The following is a 21,086-nucleotide window of genomic DNA, read 5'->3' as shown; positions in this document are numbered from 1 at the left end:
AAGAAACTATAACATACAAAGTCAGCATGGCACAGACGTCTCAAAATGTAATTATAAATAAGGAATCATCAAATGGGTGTGTTTCTCTTGAAGTCCCATACGGATCAGTTCGTGGCCCTATGTTATTTAATATTTTTATTAATGACCTGGAAGAAAACAAAATCAATAATAAAGTTGCAGATGACACAGATTGTGGGAGTGGTAAATAATGAAGACGACATGTCACTGATAAAGAGTAATCTGGATTGCGTGGCAAATTGGATATAATCCAACAATATATGCATTTCAATGTTGCCATAATATAAGGTCATACATCGAGGAACAAACAAACAATGAAGCCATACAAAGGAGGAGAGGGGTCCTATCCTGGAAAGCAGTGACTCTGAAAAAGACGTAGGGATCATTGTGAATACCTAGCTAACCATGGGCTTCCAGTGAGACACTGTGGTCAGAAGGGCTAATGCAATCCTTGGATGCATAAACAGGGGAATTTCAAATAGGAGTATGGAGGTTATATTACTTCTGTCTCCAGATCAGGGTCTGAATAGTGGGCACTAAATAAGGAATTCATAGACTCGGATTTTTATGGCCAGAAGAGACCTTTGTGTTCATCTAGTCCAAGGGTCTCAAAGTCCCAGCCCATGAACCTCCCCACTGCGTCCCGTGGCGGAGAGACCCATGCAGCCATGCTGCCGGCTGTCTGCAGCAGGCGCTGCCCCCCGCAGCTCCCATTGATTGCGGGAGAGGAACAGAGATACCATCACTAGTCATGGGGCAGAGTCAGCCATGAAGGCAGAGTCACTTTTTCCCCCACAATGAATATAAACAAGTCAACATACCGAACACCTATCTGATGCCCACCTTGCTGCAATCCTGAAGGTTTCAACTGCTCAGTCACTGAGGCCAAACATCAACAAACTGACAGAACTGAAGCGTTGCCAGGTGCCTGGCAAACACTAAACACTCTCTGGCAGGTGAAGAATCGTATAAAGTTGTATGACAATTTTATTATTTCTAAAAAATTCGAAATAAAAAATACAATATAAATGTTTTCTTTTCTGAACACCATCTTCAGTGACATTATTAGCCTGCTGGGAGGATTTGAGGACTGGCACTGGCCCTAAGGTAAATTGAGTTTGAGACCCGTGATCTAGTCTAATCTCCTGCATCACGCAGGCAGTAGGATTTCCATGAATTAATTTCGGCCTCATGTCCAACAGTTGTGGTTGAACTAGAGCATATTTTTAAGGGCTTGTCTAGAGAGCACTGCAGTGTGGTCTATGAGGGTGTGAAGTGTACAGCGCCCTAGTGTGTGGTGCTGTAATTGCCCTATGTAGACCTTGCTGGCACGAATGAAAAGATACCTAGTTTGTATTGAATGTAGTCCTGTAGGACTATATTAACACACACTAGGCATCTTTTCATTCTCACCAGCAGGATCTATATGGGGCAGTTATGAGTGAAGCACATTAGAGCGCTCTACAGCTAACACCCCACAGAACCACACTGTGGGGCCATGCTGCTATATTGAAGAGCCCTGCATCAAATTTCTGTTCCCAATGCAGGTTCTTAAATACAGGAATCAAATCACCCCTTAACCTTCTATTTGAGAAGCAGAATATAGTGAGTTCCTTCAGTCTCACTGTCAGGCCTGGTTTCCAGTCCTTTAATCATTCCCATGGCTTTTCTCTGAACCCTCTGCAATTTTTCAGCATCTTTCTTGAAGCGTAGACACCAGAACTGAACACGGTATTTCAGTAGTGGGCACACTAGTGTCAAATACAGAATTGTTAGTTTCCTCCCAGGATTTTCTATCATGCTCATCCCTAGAGTCTCAGCGCTTTGCGAACACTGATTTATTTTCCCAACACCCCATGAGATGAGGGAGATGTTATCCCTATTTTACAGATTGGGGAAATGGAGGCACAGAGAGACGAAGGTAAAAAGTATACACTATGTCACAGTTACCGGGCAAACTGCACCTCTGACACCTCCTGATTTGTGTTCCCTTTAAGCCGTGCAGCAGGCTCTCAAGGGCAGCACAGGCAAGTGGGGAAGAGGAGCCCCTCCCCAAGTCTGGCCCGGCCCCGCCGGAGCTGCTGGCGAGAGGAGCCCCTCCCCAAGTCTGGCCCGGCCCCGCCGGAGCTGCTGGCGAGAGGAGCCCCTCCCCAAGTCTGGCCCGGCCCCGCCGGAGCTGCTGGCGAGAGGAGCCCCTCCCGCAGTCCAGCCCCGCCGGAGCTGCAGTGGCTGGGGAGAGGCACCTCTCACCCGGCCCCAACCTGCTGGGGCGAGAGGGGGTTGGGGGGAGTCCTCTTCCCCCACTGCAGCCCTGGGACAGCCTGCACCACAACCCCCTCATCCGCAGTCCCACCCCAGAGCCTGCACCCCAACCCTCTGCCCGAGTCCCGAGCCCCCTCCCGTACCCCTCATCCCCAGCCCCACCCCAGAGCCCTCACCACCCACCACACCCAACCCTCTGCCCTGAGCCCCCTCCCACACTCCCAACCCCTCAGCCCCATGCCCACCACACATGACTTCCGCACATGGACATAAAAAATTAGAGGGAACACTGCTCCTAATCTATCTGGCTCAGGATCAAGCCGTTACCTCCATCGGGGCGGCGTGGGGGTGGGGGAGAACTCATCACATAAATTCCCCCACATCCAGACTGGGCCCTGGGTTGCAGTCACCTGGAATTAACCTATCACCTCAGCAGGTGTGACCTAGGCTCAGAACTTGCAGTTTTATCCCTTCTGAGACCAATGGCAGTGATCAATATGGTGACCAGACAGCTTCCTTAAAGCGAAGTATTATTTATTTTTACATCAAAGGCATTTCAGCAAAAAGATCTCTTAAAACCAATAAAGTAGACTGTACACACATCTAGCTTTTCCTTAAGGCTTACCATTCCCTGGCCCCACTTCTTTAGACACCCTCCACAGAGTCTCTTCTCTCTCTAGATACAGTAGCTGACAAGTAACCCAGCCTCCGTCCTAGACTCCCTTAGGAGTGCTTTTTAACCTTTTAGTGTTCTTTTAGTCTCTGTGCTGGGCACTGGGAGATACCAGGTTTGCAACGCCTTGGAGACAATTATTGAAGCTAACTGCTTGCCTCGCTGTCTTTCAAGTGCATACTAAGGTGTCCTTATTTAGCTCTAAGTTGCTTTCCTGCTTGCTTTTCCCACAGCCTCCTATTAAGCTAGATCAATATACTCAGAGAGGAAATTCTAACAACCGCCATAGCTATACAGTAATTACATCTCAGTGATCAGTTCACATCAATGTCAGTAAAACTATTACACATCAGCATTCATAGGTTAATATATAGCAAGGACACTGGGGAGGGGGAAGAGAGCAATTCCATGTCTGTCACGTGCTAATTTGGGGCATCCAATCTAAGACACTGAAACATGATTTTTCAGGGTATGTAGTATTATAGAACAGTCAAAGCATAACTCCCACTGACTTCAGTTACAGGTATGAGTGCTCAGCACTCCTGAAAAATCAGACACCCAGAGTAGGTGTAAGGCACCCAGAAAATGAGGAACACATAGCTAGTGGCTACCTGTGAAAAATTTGGTTTAAGTGACTTGCCTATAGCATCACACAGGAATTCTGTGACAGTGGCAGGTACAGAATTCAATTGCCCAGAGCAACATTCAACTGCCTTAACTACTTACCCATCCTTTCTCTTCCTGCAACCCCCGCCTCATTCACCTTACACCTTCCAACTTCTGCAACAAATGAGACAGCGATCCTTCAGACAACTGACTCTTCCCTGTACAACTCTTAAGCTTAGGCCTGCCCGTCCCAACACTTGCAATGGGTATACATCCCATTGCCAGGGATATGCTGTGCACTGAATGAAACAGGGCTCCTGTGGAAGAGAGACTATGTGATCATGTAACTAAAGACTGTATCATAATCTATCAGCACAAAGGGGTAAATTAAGGTTTCCCAGGCAACCTTAGCTCTGGCATTTCCTAACTTCTGAGCACTTGACTTTGCATTCTTAATGTACTATTTCCTTTCTTCAAAAAAGCATGCCATTGTGTGTTATCATATTGACACCCACAAGGGACATCAGCAGGGTTGGAATTTTTAGATCTACCACACAGACCTTGGCTCTTGCACTAATGGCATAACTGACAGGAGTAGCAGGTTGTAATCCTCTATATGCACCAGCAGTAGAAAGGGGTGAGACTCTTTGCCAGAGGATTTCACAAATACTTACTGACTGCAGAGGATCAGTAAGATTAAGCGATTGTGGGTTTCATTTCAAGCTCTGTAGTGGACTGTACTCTAGTAGGCACAGACTCTTCTGCCCATTTTCTCTCCCTCTCCCCAGTCTCCAATAACCTACTTGTTCCTCATCCTCACTGACTCTTGAGTCCCAGTCTCCCTTCCCCAGATGCCTCATCCAATCTCTCAGTGCCTCCCCCAGTTCCAGCTCCTTGTCCAGCCACTCCCTGCCCTGTGGCTCCCTGTAAGATCTGGCTCCCCTTCCTTCTGACCCTCTGATACTGGCTGGACAAGGAGACTAAGTGTCTCATCTTCTGCTTTCCAGTTCCCCTCTTCAACTCCCGCTAACCTCCAGTGTGGGTCTTCCCAGGCTCCTAAATCTACTCTCTCCCTCACTGGCTCTGGGCCCCTCTCAGTTCGAATCAGGTGGCTTCCTCTTCTTGCTGACTGGGTGTGAACAAAAGTGGGGCATTAAGAGCAGAGAAGAGACAAGCTCTCTGCTCTCATTTTCTGTGTCTGGGCCCACCACAGTCTGGAACTGCTGGGAATTTCAACTACAAGGAAGTTCTGCTTAGTCCTCTGCAGCATTGGACTGAAACATGCCCAGTGTGGATAGAATCTTCAGGGAATTAAGCTGCAAAGCTCTAGCAAAAAGAAAAGGAGGACTTGTGGAACCTTAGAGACTAACCAATTTATCTGAGCATAAGCTTTCGTGAGCTACAACTCACTTCATGGGATGCATTCAGTGGAAAATACAGTGGGAAGATTTATATACATAGAGAACATGAAACAATGGGTGTTACCATACACACTGTAAGGAGAGTGATCACTTAAGGGGAGCTATTACCAGCAGGAGGGGGGCAGGGACCTTGTATAGTGATAATCAAGGTGGGCCATTTCCAGCAGTTGACAAGAACGTCTGAGGAACAGTGGAGGGAAATAAACATGGGAAAATAGTTTTACTTTGTGTAATGACCCATCCACTCCCAGGCTCTATTCAAGCCTAAGTTAATTGTATCCAGTTTGCAAATTAATTCCATTGTTTCATGTTCTCTAGGTATATAAATCTCCCCACTGTATTTTCCACTGAATGCGTCCGATGAAGTGAGCTGTAGCTCACGAAAGCTTATGCCCAAATAAATTTGTTAGTCTCCAAGGTGCCACAAGTACTCCTTTTCTTTTTGTGTATACAGACTAACACGGCTGCTACTCTGAAAGCTCTAGAACATGTCTGAACTTTTTGATTTTTTCAAATGCTTATAACTAGGACAAATTTGAACAGATTTTCTCAGGGATGGCAAGCAGCACAGTCCTCACAAGGCCATAACCCCTGCCAAATTTCAAGTTCCTGCTCCAAACTACAGGAGGTGCTAGAATTTCCTCTACAAAATGGCTATATATTTTTCAACATGGGCAAAACAATGTATTTTCCCCCAATCTCATTCTCCGAAACAGATTTACCATTTTAGCTGAAACTTAAATATAAATAAATGAATGAATGAATGAATGAATGGTCTGACTAAAGTGGACACCGGCATAGAAAATTTCAGACTGAATGGTTACAGTTTGGCAAAGTTATAAGTAAGGCTACGATTTAGTCATGAGTATTTTTAGTATAAGCCATGGACAGGTCACAGGCCACGAGTTTTTGTTTATTGCCTGTGATCTGTCCATGACTTATACTAAAAATACCTGTGATTAAATCTTGAGGGGAGGGGGGGGGCACGCTAGGGGGACGCTGCTGGTGGGGGCACCGAGGGCCAGCGGCACCAGCTGCCGGGGCCAGCAGACCGTGGCTGCTCTGGCCGGACACCCGGGGACCGCTGCCCAGGGCCTCTGGAGCAGCAGCTGGTGTGGCTGTCTCCAGGGCCACCCGAGGAGCTGGCCCCAGAGTGGGCGGCCCTCGGGTCAGCCACACTGGTCCCTGTAGAAGTCACAGAATCCGTGACTTCTGCGACCTCCATGATAGACACTGAGCCCTACCTATAAGCAACTGAAAACAGGATCTTATAATAAATGTCGGGTAACCTTAGATGTCAGCAGCACTATCAGCTTTGCCTACAGTTATTTGCCTAGAAGTCCAGCGTCTACTGGTCAGGGTATCTCAATGTGCAGAATGTACCTCTGTAAATCCGTAAGCATAGAGACAGGCACGACCTGAAATGATTACTCATGTCACATGAGACTCAATAGCACAGAAATGGTATCAGTGCAGTACCAGGGCAAACTGAACAACAGCTGTTAATTATCGTGAGGTTATTCAAGTTAAATATATGCAATTTCTATTTAATTGGATAGAAACTTTACAGTTAAATGCATTTAACTAAATCACAGCAAACAAACATAGGTTCATATGCCGAACTAAAGGCAGCACTTAAAGATGCAGAGATGCCTTACCCCACACCAGACCTGGGTAGCCAACTGATTTGGGTGAAGGGAAGGAAAAACTATTTTCACTTGATTCCCTTGCTAGTCCAGAATCATTGGTGGTTCTAATAATGTCAGTGTTGTGTCCATTGCTGGTATTTTAAGACCAATTAAGGAAGATATTACAAGTGTAACTTCTTGTCTCCACTTCCCTTCTTGTGCTTGATTAATAAGCAACATCTTTAGAAGACATGCAGTTCTGAAACATGCAGAGAGCTAGTATGTACTGCTGAAAGCGTTTGTAAAGGTCCATTCTAGTTTAAGGTTCTCATGACTGGTGCGATATTCTCCTTCAGTTACTGGATTTACAACACCACCAAGGTGAAAGCAGTTCTGATGAACAACAGTTCAATTTTCCAAAAGACTAAGTCTGGCTCAATTTAACATTCACAGTAAGTAATGCATCCGATGAAGTGAGCTGTAGCTCACGAAAGCTTATGCTCAAATAAATTGGTTAGTCTCTAAGGTGCCACAAGTCCTCCTTTTCTTTTTGCGGATACAGACTAACACGGCTGTTACTCTAAGGAACCACAGTAAGTATACTTTCTCTGTAGTGCAATTGTTCTGTTTCTGTGAGCCACTGTTCAAACTATCTACCAGATATGCAAACTATTCCACCATTAGAAATTATACAATGAACAAAGAACATGAGGTTAACTTTTAATATTAAAAGTCTGAAGCTTGTGCCTTTATATAAGGAATACTAATACAAGTAAAACTCTTTCAAGCTTTATGGCATCTGCTTAGAATAGAGAACACCCATTGTTCAGCCTTTCATAATTCATACAAAGACAGAATTCCTGCAGTAACACAGTGACAAAGCCAACATGCAAGTCATTCTATATACAAGTGCAGCTAGGTATTTGTGATAATATGGGACAAGGAAAAGCTTAGAAATTAATAAAAAGCCTGGACACTCCATTTAACTCCCTCTGTAACAGGGTAAGAAAACACATCAGTAACATACCCTAGACACTAAAAGAATCAGACTCAACTTTAAAAAAAATAAAATCAAAATATTTGGCATTGTTCTATTTTACACATGTAAAAGCATTTAGCATTCATTCATAAAACTACTAAATACTATATAGCTCTCAGATGACTTCTGCAAAGTTTATTTGCAATGCATTTCTTGTGCAGGCACCAACGGATTAGGTGTGACCAATACATCTTTCCCTTTAACATATGCTCCAATATACTACTTGACCTTCCTTCCCCTTCCTCTTCCTCCTTTCCCTTCCCAGCTTCCTTCCCCCAAATAACTCCAGAAACAAGCTTAGGCTCACCTGATCCTGGAGTGATTAATGGTCCCTCCAGTTCAAGCGCCTCATCTTCACTTTGGTCATCTATCTTTCTCTTCTTTTTTTTTGTTGGATCCCTGGGTTTCCTCAAGAGAGAGAGTTCTTCTGGATGTCTGATGTCTGGGGAGAAAATTACCATTTTAATAAAGAAAAAAATTGTTTCTACTGTTGACAAATTCAAATAACTTGCAGACTTTAACCTGGGAAATTGTCCTGCAAACAAGGCTGTGTGCGTGGAAATAAACAAAGATTTTGGTAACACTTCTCAGTATGGAATTGTCAAATTAGCCTTTTTTCTTTTCTTTTTCTTTGGGGTGGCGGGGGGGGGGGTTAAAAGGAAATAAACCTGCAACTGTTTCCTGGCCAGATTTCCTGATCGAAACTTCTTTGATTTTTCTGGCCGCTAATAGGCTGAGGATGGATTTCTTATGAGCCAGTCCAGGTGCAGTTTCGGGTTTGACTCCTATTACCTGAACTAACTTGGCTATTTGTACAGGTAATCACACTTTGACATAAACAGGTACAGTACATTACACTGAAACATTTCAAATGCATGGTAGTCAGACTGGTTGTTGTGGCAAAACAAAAAAAGACTCATGGTATGATGCAAAGCATTTCAACTATTGACTAAGATTTTAAAAAATGGGCGCCTAAATATGGATTTGGGCGCCTAAATATGGATTTGGGCACCTAAATGATTGGCCAGAGCAGCACTTCTGAAAAATCAAACCACTTATTTAGGCGCCGGAATACAGGTTTAGGAACCTATCTTGAAGGACCAATTTTTAAAAATCTTGGCCACTGTGTTTATTTTCTATGATTAAAGTAAACACTCCACAATACCTATAGAATATATACCTGTATTTTATAAAACACTGACTATTATGCCTCAATTTGATAAAACCCCTACATTAGCAAAATGTAAAATGGGTTTATAGATTTCCCATAATCTCTAAAGCACATTATACAAAGAAAAGGGGTAACAAAACCTTATGATTTTTTAAATGAAGCCCCTCTAAGAGTCAGAGTTTGTGTCACAGAAATTATGGCCATGACAAACATGCAGGCTTTACGTGTACTCTTATATTAGTGATTGTGAGTTTTGGCTTTGTTCTAGGGCAAGAGGTTTTGGGGCACTACATTTCTGACTGGCGGCTGAGGAGACCTAGGGATAGAGTCACTAAGGTACTTAGGCACCTACATCCAATTTTTAGGTACCACTGAGATTAAAAAAAACCCACTCAGCCATCACCTAACCCTGTAGACACCCAAATTCACTCGGCACCTATGTTTCTGCCTGTGAGCATGCATACTGCCTCCCTCTCGACATCCAGGTGCCTGCCTAAGCCCCAGATCGACCCATGCACTAAGGGAAGATAGGCACTCCTCCGTCTAACTCGCTTGCAGGGCCTGAGCCAATAGGTGTGTTCAGAGGCCACCTAACTCCACTCAAAACATCCAGAGCCAGAGCGAGAGAGAATGAGTGTACAGTCTGGTGGGTAGGACGCTCACCTGAGAGATGAGAGCCCAGGGTCCAGTCTCTCTGCTTCAATGACTATTTAGCCAAAGTGGAACAGTTTCAACAGGAGACTGAGGTAGACCCACATAAGAATATGCCACAGCTCAATGCTTAGGGCACCTACCTAAGAGGGGGCAGATGCCTCTTCAAATTCCACCTCTTCTCATGAGGTAGAGGGAGAATTTCAACTGGTCTCCCATACATCCCAGGTGAGTACTGAGTCACTGGGCTAAAGGTTATGCAGGAGGTCTCCTCCCCCCCCCCACCACCCACTAGTCTCCTCCCTGCCTTAAGCACCTAGGTCTGTGAGAGGGGTGGGGCTTAGCACACACCCCTGTCATCAGCATCTCCCATTGGCTAGCTTAGGTGGCTACCCACCTAGCGTGCTAGCTTTTGTGAATGGCAGTCTAAGATGCGATCTCTCTACCTTCATTGTGTAGGGAGTCAAGGTGCTTAATTCAGACTCTGAGTCACAGTGTTGTTTCTGTGATTTCCTCGCCTGAGTCCCTTTGCGAGTTTAGCCCCGAGAAATCAATACATGCAAACTGACATCTGAGAAAGGGAAAAGGTGGGTGAGGTGATATCTGTTAATGGACCAACTTCTGTTGGTGAGGGAGACAAGCTTTCGAGCCACACAAAGCTCTTCTTCACAGACCTGTGGTGGAAAAGCTTGTCTCTCTCACCAACAGAAATTGGTCCAATAAGAGATATTACTTCACCCACCTTGTCTCTCTAATATCCTGGGACCGACATGGCTACAACTGCACTGCATACATCTAAGTAAGATTATACAAAGATTGCTTATTGTGATGAACTGGACAAGAATGTACAGGGAAGGATTTCAGGTGGGGCTGACAAAAGAGAAGGCAAGCCCTCTACTCTGCCCACACAACTGAGGGTTTACACATCTTCCGAAGCACAGAAATAAAAATTTGTTCCCTCATCCCTGCGTGCGACCAGGATACTGGATGATTCTGAATTAGAGGGGAGAAGTGGATTTAATTTGACAATTAGTAATTCTGTTACACAGAAAACCCTCCCAACCCAAACCCTTGTTTCAATAACAGATGTTTGATTTAAAGCAATAGTGTCAATTTAATTTTTTGACTTGACAAATTTCAAAAGATTTAAATTTTCTGATATCAAAGGGGCTCTATGGTACGATCAGATTAAAAGGGTAAACCTCTGAAAAACGTTTTTTCTGCTGTTTATGGGTCTTCATTTAGCCAATAACTTCTCCCTTGTTAACCGACTACAGAACTGCACCAGAGGTATCAATCAGAGCACTAGACAGGCGGATGTTAACCAGCCTGCCAGCTACAGCCGTCCTGAGCAGGGTTAATTAAAATGCTGGCAATATACACGAATACTACCACAGGCGGAGCTGCACCACAGGAAGATTTTAGAAATAATGATAGTGCAGGCACGGCCAAAATGTCTAGCCCAGAGCAGCCATCAGCAAAATACACATGCTAAATCACAAGATCATTGCAGACAAAGATGGTGCTTTGCTTATACCTGTCTGCACCCAACTCTTACTGGGAAGCAGCTCTATAAGAAAATGAAGCCCACTATCTATCAAAACATAGAACTAATCCATAAACAAATTAGATGGAATTCAGAATTCCCTTGCTGAAACCAGAAAAAAAAGAAGTTCTGTGGGACTGATATTTGAGTAACTAAGCTGGGAAAGCATTCACCTGGACATGAAGCCATTTTAATGTAAGGATGAAAGACGGCAACATGCAGATCTAAGCTATAAAATATGTCAAGTGAAGATTACGAATAAGCATGGAAAGTGGAGTTTCAGCTGCAGAAGAGCTTTGTCTGTGCTCTGAACTCCATTGGTTGCTTCTAACTAGTTTCAGCAGACCCTGCATGACAATGGCAGGTAATACCGAGTTAGCACCATGTAAGACTTTGAATTCTTAGAGTAGCAAGGAAAGCAACCACATTTTCTTTTTCTAGCATCACATAGGGTGCTCAGGAAGAGACTTCCAGCCTTTAAATGTTAAGAAACCAAACAAGTTTTAACCTTTGATCACTGTACAAGCTTCCCATTGACAATAGTGGTTTGCTGTGGATAGTATGTAGGTTACCCCAGCCACAGCACTATAATTAAAATTGGAACTTGGCTCTCACCACATAAATGAGTTGGCACATCTGTATTATGCTCTAATGAGACACAGGTGTTTTTTAGTCTTCTGGTTGATTTCCATACTTTTTGGCATCTTCCTGCACTAGAAGCTTGCTAGGGAAACACCAGGATAAAAAGTAACAATCACGGATGCACGCTGAGCTAATTGCCCAGTGTTTGCTTTACAACAATCAGTCACAGTTGAGGATCAGATAGCTGCAGTACTCTAGTGAAGACTAGCTATATCCATCGAACCTGAGGGTTTGTCTACACTTACAGCACTGCAGGGGCAAAAGTTTACCAGAGACACTACCTATGCCGATGGAAGAGCTTCTCCCATTGGTGTAGATATTCCATCTCCCTGAGAGGCAGCAGCTGTGTTGACAGGAGAAGCCCTCTATACCAGCAGTTAGGTCGGTATAAGTGTGTTGCTCTGAGGTGTGGCTTTTCAAACACCCCTAAGTTACACACTTATACTGACAAGTTTGTAGTGCAGGCCAGGGCTAAGTGTTTAAACCCCAGGACTGCTCCTTTCAGACCCAACTCTCCAGTATAAATATCAGTGCTAGCCATCTTACTTCAAGCGTGATGACAAACGATGTATTCACATTTTTTTTGTCCTGCATTTTAAATATAGTGCTATTATGCTGCTGCTGGGGTTCTTCCCTGTGCAGTACTCAGTGAAAATAAGTGTAGTTACAATAAAAAGAAAATAATACAAGTTACAAAGAAAAATATTTACTGCATTTTCCAAGGTAAGATGGCTATTATTGGCCTGCCTTTTGATATCTAGTATTTGTATTTTATTCTAGCCTTTTTTTTTTTTTTTTTTAAACTACAGACCCAGTGACAGGATAGATCATGTTTCTTCAGTGCTGCTGGGGCTTCTTGTGCCAATAATCTGACTATTAAAGCACCCCAAATACCGAGTTCAATAGTTATGAAGAAGCTGTTCTGTTCCATCACGTCAATTTAAGGATTAAGAGTTCCCTGCAGCACACATTAACAACATTGTAATGACTCCAACCACCAACTGTGTGAACGAAACACACTTTTAGAAGCTGAGTTCCTTTTATGTAAGCCACTGTTAACTATAAGCACTCGGTGCATTTTTTGTTTTCAGGCTCTGATTTAGAGAAAAACCACCCAAGGCCACCTTCTGTCCCAGATGTTCTCAAATATCTAGGTGGGCCAGTTTGCTTAGCATACACAAGGCATTCTCAAACATTGTCATTGTGTGGACCACAGTATACAAGATTGTTTCAGACCACCATACATCTTATTTATGATAGTGCAACATCCTTGTGGTAAACACTGCAACTGCTTCTATGGAAAATGGTAGTAAAGTATTTCCGAGTTTTAGTTGTCTAACATATTTAGTCCTTTTTGAAAAGGTTTAAATCAGTCGACTTTTGCCACTTTCCCCTCTTCCTTGACTTAAGCCTCCTTAATTTACTTATTCTTACTTTAAAAAAAACAAAACAAACAAACAAAAACCCCAAACGCCCACACATGCTTTAGATACCTTGACACAGTTAAGTTTAGTTTCACTAAACACATGTATTTTGTGCCTTATTCAAAGTGGTAACTAGGGTGTATATGTAGGTAGTTATATTGATAAATTATTGTACACAGTATAAATACATACACTATGCAAAATCTGTTGGAATATCTAAGATTGTTATGCAAGAGATAGTTAAACTAGAAATAGCATAAAAAAAATCAAGGCAACTGCAATTTTATATTCCTATGTTTGTTTACAGTACATTAGCGACTGATATTCCCTTTCAGCTGAAAGCCAGCATTAGTTTCTGGAGCAGCAAATCATTCAAATGAGATTCAAGAGACAAATAGGCTTCCAAAGGGTGGGCTATAAACCAGCCTAGTCTTCTGAAAGCAATTCATTCTGGAAATTAACCAACTTTGACCATCTGATTTCAAAGCAAGTTTTTACAGTTTTCTCCCAGTCACTTATGATACTCCCTTCAGATGGAGATATACTGAGATTACATACAGAAAGTTTTAGGAAGCGGCCTTAAAAATGTGTTACCAGATCACTAGTAAAAGGTACATTTTTTTTAAAACACTAAAATGGTATTCTTATTATCTTATTACCCATAAAAGTTTGACAACTTCTAGCACAGTTAAACTACTGGCACAAATTCCACAGCCATTATATCCATTTCTCAGAAGCCTCATAAATTTAGCATTGCTTACCCAGAAACTCTAGGAATTTTAGCCCATTAGATAGCCATTTTAAAATGTATTTTTTTTCCACCTCAGAACCTGTAATAGCTTCAATGTGACTACTAAGTCAAGTCTTCCCCCAGACAAGTAATTCAAAAGGAATTCCTTAAGGAAAAGCTAGCAACATGATTTTAACTTAAGTTAGAAATATGAAACAAAATTGACGTAGAAAGCAACAATCAATAAAAAAAACACATTTTATTGAAGTACTTTTTAATCATTCAGTAAATTATTGGGGTGGGGGGAGAAGGTCTGTGTTCTACTACATATGATTAATACATTTACAGAGGATCTTAAAACATGTTTTGAATAAAGAAACGGCCTTGGCAAACATGGTGTTTAGTTTTTGTAGCTAAAGCAAAGAAATTCCAGGAGTTTAAGGACTACCAGATGGTAGTACTGTAGTTAATTAGAAACTGGGACAAGGAGTAGCTATATAGCTCCAGATCCAGATACCAGTACTTATTTTAACCGTATAAAGCAAGAGAGACTCCCTTAATGAGTAGAAGTGGTATAAAACACTTTAAGTCCTTCAAATAGGTTTGCACTTTTAACCAAGTTTCAGGTCACTTGACACCTGTATAGGTTAGTTTGCTGAAATAATTCACTGTTAAATATATCCAGTGAATGGGGTAAAATATATCAAAGGCATAATCTCAATGGGAAGTGAATAATTAAAGTCAACTGGATTTCTGCACTTTATTTCAGTGGAAGCAGGATCTCACCCGCATAAAGTCACTTTGAAGGGACAGTGCTCCAGTAAACAGTCGGCAATTCAGGAGAAATGTCACTGTGATCATCTGTGAGGAAGCTGTACTGAAAGTACTAGTATTTTTACAGCTATGCCAGTCCTACTCTATGATCAGCAATTTTGTTACCATGAGGTTGTGGGTTTTTTTTAAGTCTATCATTTTGCACAAGAAACAACAGGACAGTATGAGACAAAGTTCACTCAGAATTGGCTTAAGTTCTATCTAGATTTTTGTATTTTTCTAAAGTTTATAAGGGCTTGTTTCTTTACACTATACTATTATTATTTTAAGTAAATGTATGATAGCATATTTGTGTGAGTGAGTTAACAGAGGGGCTGGCAAACCCTGCAAGATTATGTTGTGAATGTGCCATTAACAACAATCTGCAAAAATATGTTGCAGTGCACATGGATATGAAAAAGTTGTGGATTGAAAAACTGGACACAGGTTTCTACAGATGTCTAGATCAGTTATTTGTTTAAAAGTCTTCACTATACTTCTGTAAAGATCTAGGGTTAGTTTGCAACAGAAATAGTGTCTTAGAACACTACAATTTGACATAGAGGCCTGAAAAAAGGGGGGAGAGGGGGAGAAGAGGAAGATGTTCACAAGCCAGATCCTGTTACACTTTTCACATTATCCAGATCCCTTTAGCAATCAGCCATTTGGCTTGGGCAGAATAATCCAAGCTACTCAAATATTTTAAAGGGAAAAAAACCAAACACACACACACGAAGAGTGTTCATTTTTCAAAGGAGAAAGATCCCTCTTGTAAAAAACTAGAGTACAAGCATTTCAGAGTGTTTATTTCAGAAATGTAGGTGGGAAGATGTCCCACCAACTTAAAATGTTCATGCTTTTATTATCCTTTTCAGCCTTTGGGTCAAGTGACAACCTTCCCCTTCATTGTATCTTGATTTCCTAGGGCCTGAAATGGCTTGTGGCTGACCAGAGGCTCCATCTCTGGTGGGAGACATTTCCTTAGTCTTTGCCTTTTGTTTAGTCTTCAATTTCTTTTTGAGCCCTTGTGATGAGAATTTCTCTTCACCCACACACCTTAGACATTAGACAGGATTTCAAGTATTTAGTGCTATTACCACTATTTGTAATTTCCATGGACCACCACCCCAAGTAGTCCCAGGGGACTGGGATTTAAAGAAAAAAAAAAAAGTACCTTCAGTGTGGACTTGTTATATGAACTTTAGATAGACTCTACACGGAAGCAAACAAGTGTTGGGATTAGACTTTTAAAGTCTAAATCTTTTGGGACCTGTCTAGCTAACAGACTGGTCCTCCTCTCACCTCCCTCCACTGATAGCAAAGTAGCTGACATCAGTAGAAAAGTTTAAGCAGAAACCCTGGATTTAAATGGGAAGGGGTGAGTGGCAGGGAATTCTCTCTACACCAGCTCCCCTCCCCCCAGTCTGATAGTGCCTATACTGGTTAACTTTCACAGCCCACAGCAAAGCACTGACCACCCCTCCCCTAACCAGGTTCTTGAGGAAACCGATTGTTTGAGGAATATAAAGGAACAGCAATGAGAGGACTGTGTTTTTTTTAAACTGAGTCTTTAGGCCCAAATTCTCTGTGGTTTGAGAAATTCCTGCCTTCAGACTTGCAAGGTTATTGTATTATTTGTGATTAAAGGGCTTGGGAAAGAAGACATGAAAATAAATGAAACAAGGGTCCTCTGATCGGAAATGCCTGCCTCAATATGCAAGGTTATCAGTCATGAGAAGATTAACAGAACTCTAGTTGCAGATTTTAACATGCCTGATTAGACAAAAATCTTATCTTAGAAGCTCTGCTAACATAAGTCACATCAGATCTAAAGGGGGGGGAAGGAAGCTACTTTTACATAAGGATACAACTACCCAATGTGCTATTTCGTAGAGTTTTAGTCTAAATGTGCATGCACAAATCAAAGTAAGTGATGTTGAAAATATAGATGAACAGTCAACTGATGACACATTTCTACAGTCTGAATATATACCACGAAGAACCCTCAAAACTTTGAAGTGGGTTTTAGCTCACGAAAGCTTATGCTCAAATCAATTTGTTAGTCTCGAAGGTGCCACAAGTACGCCTCGTTCTTTTTGCTGATACAGACTAACACGGCTACCACTCTGAAACCTCAAAACTTTGAAATTGTTAACATTTATGCTGGTTTCCCATAGCTTAAAACCCAGTTAGAAAAATGAACTTGAGAAAAATCTTCTCCACAGTATGATTTATTCAGACTCCCCATGCCTGGGATCTCTAAATGATAAGGAAGTGTTCAGATGTTTAAACATACAAATCCTCTACAACTTTATTTTTCAAAGCTATACACTACAGCACAGTCAGTCAGTCAGCGTCTAGGAGAAATCCTCGCTTTAGCGCTGAAGCCATTCCCCTAAAGTAGGAAGCGTGTTTTGAAGTGGGAATGTTTCTCAGATAGGTCACCATTGTCTGGAACCAGTGAGTCAGAAGTTAGGGCTGTTACACATCAGCATGACAATTCTTAGAAAAATGAAACCTCAAAAGCCACCCCATCACTATTTCAGACTTAAAACTCTGCTTTTTCTGAATGCAAGTGAAGTTCTATGGACCATGTTTCATGGCTTAAGTTTATGCAGTTATGGACTTAACTAATCAATCAGCCTCTCACAGTTTGTATGGTAACTTCCAACTTATCTGTATGTATATATCTTACTATATGTTCCATTCTGCGTATCCGATGAAGTGGGCTGTAGCCCACGAAAGCTTATGCTCGAATAAATTCGTTAGTCTCTAAGTGCCACAAGTCCTCCTGTTCTTTTTTTAGTACAGGATAAAGTTTTACAGTACATGCCAAAGGCAAAATAATTAATAATAATAATAATAATAATGCTTTTCAAGTCACTTGAGGTGATAAAAACAGTAGCTATGTTAGCAGTTGTACGTTATTAGACCATACAACAGGTCACAATATTCTCTTAATGAGATTTACTTGTGTCAGAGATAGTAAGAGACAGGGCTTGTATAGATGGCTGGGTAGTACACACAAGTGGGGTGTGAATTCTAATATGCAGCCAGTTGCGCATTAACTGGCCCATGTAAACCTTGAAGGCATGCACTAAAAGTTCCTCAGTGCATGTTGACAGTGTCCCGTTTTCAACAGTACTACGTTACCACGCACCGTGGAACTTTTAGTGCGCGCCAGCAGGGTCTACCTGGGCCACTTCGTGCACAACATGGTGCGCCTTAGAATTCACACCCCACTGCCACGCTGTGTACAACAGCTCACTGTATTCAGTACCTTTATTACAGATTGTGCAGTTGGCCAATTGTTTAGACATTTATTTGGGCTAAGGCCAACTGTTCTCTTGCCACCAAAGTAGAAGCAGCAATTTGAGGACAGTTCTTCCAAAGAAAGGTCTCTTGAAGTGTCCAATAACCTCTGAGGATGCAGGGCAAATTGGATCCGGTTCCAACCCTCTGAAAAATGTGGCTGTGAGAAATGAAAAGACTGAAGAGGTTAAGGGACAGGGGGAGCAAGAGAGGGACTAGAACAGATACTCTAACCTCCTCCTTTCCAGACTCTTAACACTGCAACCATGCAGCTCCTCAAGTCCATTCAAAAAGCTATGGCCACCATATTCCTAGCCCATCGCTTAGATCATTGGGAAGGGAGGAGACTCTCTCATGAACATCAAGATTTTATTATGTTCATTTTATAATGGGGAAAGTAGTTTTGTTCTCGCTATCTGTTCATTTAAAATTAGCATGTGTTTTGCTCAACCTTCAACACGCAAAATATAGTTTACACTTGGGCAGAGATCAGAAGTGGAAAATTTTAGCCCAAAAGGCTCAAAAGTTAGGCGACTCTAAACAGAATGGAAATGCCTAGGGAAGTTTCACTATAGCTGTTGTAATACACCAGTTATAATAGAACTGTAAATGATTTTTATTAAGATACCTCCCCTTTTCTCAATACTGAAGTCTTCCATTCCTGCCACTTACTGTCTATGAAGTGAAGAAAGTAGCTATGAGCCATGCAGAATTAAAAGGGGGCTCAGGAGGAGAAAAGAAGGACTGCAGCAATGCCAAGTGTATTATGTCATATCATAAGAAAGTCCAGAAATAGAACAGTCTGCTATTGTTAAACATTCTGATGATTTCCACAAGTGGGATAAGATCCCCAATTTTTTACCTCAAGTTAACTAGATGCCTTTTAGAGTACACACACATATCCCTCCCTCCCCCGCAAAAGCCCTTTTTGCTTAAAAACAACCAACCAAAAAAACCTCTTGAAGTGTAGTTAGAGTTAAATTAAGCTCGTTAGAGTAAACAAAGTGAGTAAATCCAGTTCTTCTCTGCACCAGACCATACAGAGAATTGTAAGAACTGCAACAATACCAAGTTTGCCAGCATTTACTGGTGCCTTCAGAACATGATCTGCACAGTCTATTTTAAAAACTGGCCATGCCAACTTCATAGTAAGGGAGAAAAAAAATCCACTGATTCTTGTTACATGTAACCTAAGGTTACCTGACAGGAAGAAAAGAGGGGGAGGAGGGAAATCTTTTTTCCCCTCCAACCTTGCTTACTTTGTGAATAGTCAGTTGTATTATTTTCCTTTGTCATCAGTTTTGTATGTTTGTCTGGGTTTTTTCACACAACAATACATAAGACAAACGCCATCTAAATATAGGAAAATGCAACTGCAAAAGCCACAAAAACTGATGGGTGCAGATTTAGTACTTAGAATTTAGAAAAAACAAGACTAAATTTAAAGTTGACAGTGGCCCCTTAAATGGAAAGTTTCTCTTCCATTCATATCCCCCTCCAACACATTTGGAAATTGTTACACCATTACCAGATCCTCTCCTGGTAGCAAGACTGCAAACATATACTTTGTTAATTCTTCATTAGCTCTCTGTCTATAAGGGAAACTGGTATACTCTAGTTCAAGTGCTTTTTTCTGTAGAGGCTTTCCCAGTGTCATTAATTGCTCAGAGTCATAAGGACTTTCATTAGATCCATGCTGTATACCCTGGAGCACTCAAAAAGCTTTATCAGGATTCCATTGATATTTTTGTCTCCAGAAAGCAACTGAAAGACGGGAACACCAGGACGAGGCTGCCCTTGGAGCAGTTTTAGGGAAGGAGCTGCACCTATGATCAGTTACCCATTTGCAGTCTTTAAGAAAAGTAGAGACTGAGCCAGTGTTGGAAAACCCTAAGATATACAGAAGCTACAACATGCTACTTAGAGATCAATAACAAGACTTCTTTACTGTTGGAAACAGAAGCAGGACAAGTACTGTTTAACATTCTCCCCCACCTCCTGGTTTTATATTAACTCTCCATTGTGAGCACTACTTATAAAAGTTGCAAATATAGCTTTTCTAGTTTCAGCGAAAACCTACTTCATGTTTGCTTGTTTGTGTATTATCAGCAAAAATGGGCAAAGTTCTGGGAACAGCATATGTTTGTTTCTAGGAGCACCAAGCAATTTACATTTATAAAAATAAGATTTTTTTTTGGAGGAAGTTGGAGGACATTCTATACTGGATGAGACATCATTTTGAAGAGGTAGGTCAAATTTGGTGTCTAGACTACTTGAGAAGATTTGTATTCCACAGCCCTACTTGCATCAAAATGCCCGTGCCACACAGTATCAGCTTGCATTTAGTGGTCATATGCAACACTAGTTTGTTAGGAATGAACCAGATTTTACTCCTCTTAGCTTTCCCCTTGTCCATCAATCACACAGTGTATGGCAGCTTGTTATATTAAATTAAATGTCCTCTCCCGGCAGATTGCAACACAAAAACTAATAAAAGAACAGACATGTCAGCACTGAGAATTTCAGCATGAGTAGACTGCAGTAATTTAACTAACCTGTATTGCAGGATTAAATTAGTGCCTCTACATAATACAGGAAGATATACATTTTAGTAGCAATGTGTTTGAGTTCTATCAAAGAATCGCACAAATACAGGTAGCTGAACAAACATGCCTTTTCTGCACAGCTTCCCTCTCCCTGTACCCATGCATCATCTCTCTCCAATTTTATTTCCTACTTCAGGGCAGGGAAGGGGAAGGGAATTTTCTTCTAGTCACTTCCACTTCCTATTTATTTCCTCCCTTTCCAAGACTAAGGAAGAGAAAGGGGAGCATATAGCCACACACCACTCCTCCCCCCCGTGGAGAAGAGTGACATCCCTGTAGTGAAAAGAAAAGGAGTACTTGTGGCACCTTAGAGACTAACCAATTAATTTGTGCTGGAAATGGCCCAACTTGATGATCACTTTAGATAAGCTATTACCAGCAGGAGAGTGGGGTGGGAGGAGGTATTGTTTCATGGTCTCTGTGTATATAATGTCTTCTGCAGTTTCCACAGTATGCATCCGATGAAGTGAGCTGTAGCTCACGAAAGCTCATGCTCAAATAAATTGGTTAGTCTCTAAGGTGCCACAAGTACTCCTTTTCTTTT

At 41.8% G+C, this 21,086-nt stretch overlaps 1 protein-coding gene across 6 annotated transcripts in view; it reads right to left on the bottom strand.

The window, feature by feature from the left end:
* FERMT2 (FERM domain containing kindlin 2) overlaps positions 1-21,086 on the bottom strand; it is a 100,846-nt gene that overhangs the window by 27,217 nt on the left and 52,543 nt on the right. For all 6 annotated transcript variants that reach the window (XM_074956502.1, XM_074956504.1, XM_074956503.1 and 3 more), the window contains one exon: positions 7,955-8,089. In XM_074956502.1, coding sequence (XP_074812603.1) covers positions 7,955-8,089 — 135 coding nt within the window. The remainder of the gene's footprint in view (positions 1-7,954; positions 8,090-21,086) is intronic.

Source organism: Natator depressus, chromosome 6, assembly GCF_965152275.1.
Source record: "Natator depressus isolate rNatDep1 chromosome 6, rNatDep2.hap1, whole genome shotgun sequence".
Lineage (NCBI taxonomy): Eukaryota > Metazoa > Chordata > Testudines > Cheloniidae > Natator > Natator depressus.
The sequence above is the reverse complement of the archived record's forward strand: the minus strand, read 5'-3'. Positions and strand labels throughout refer to the sequence as shown.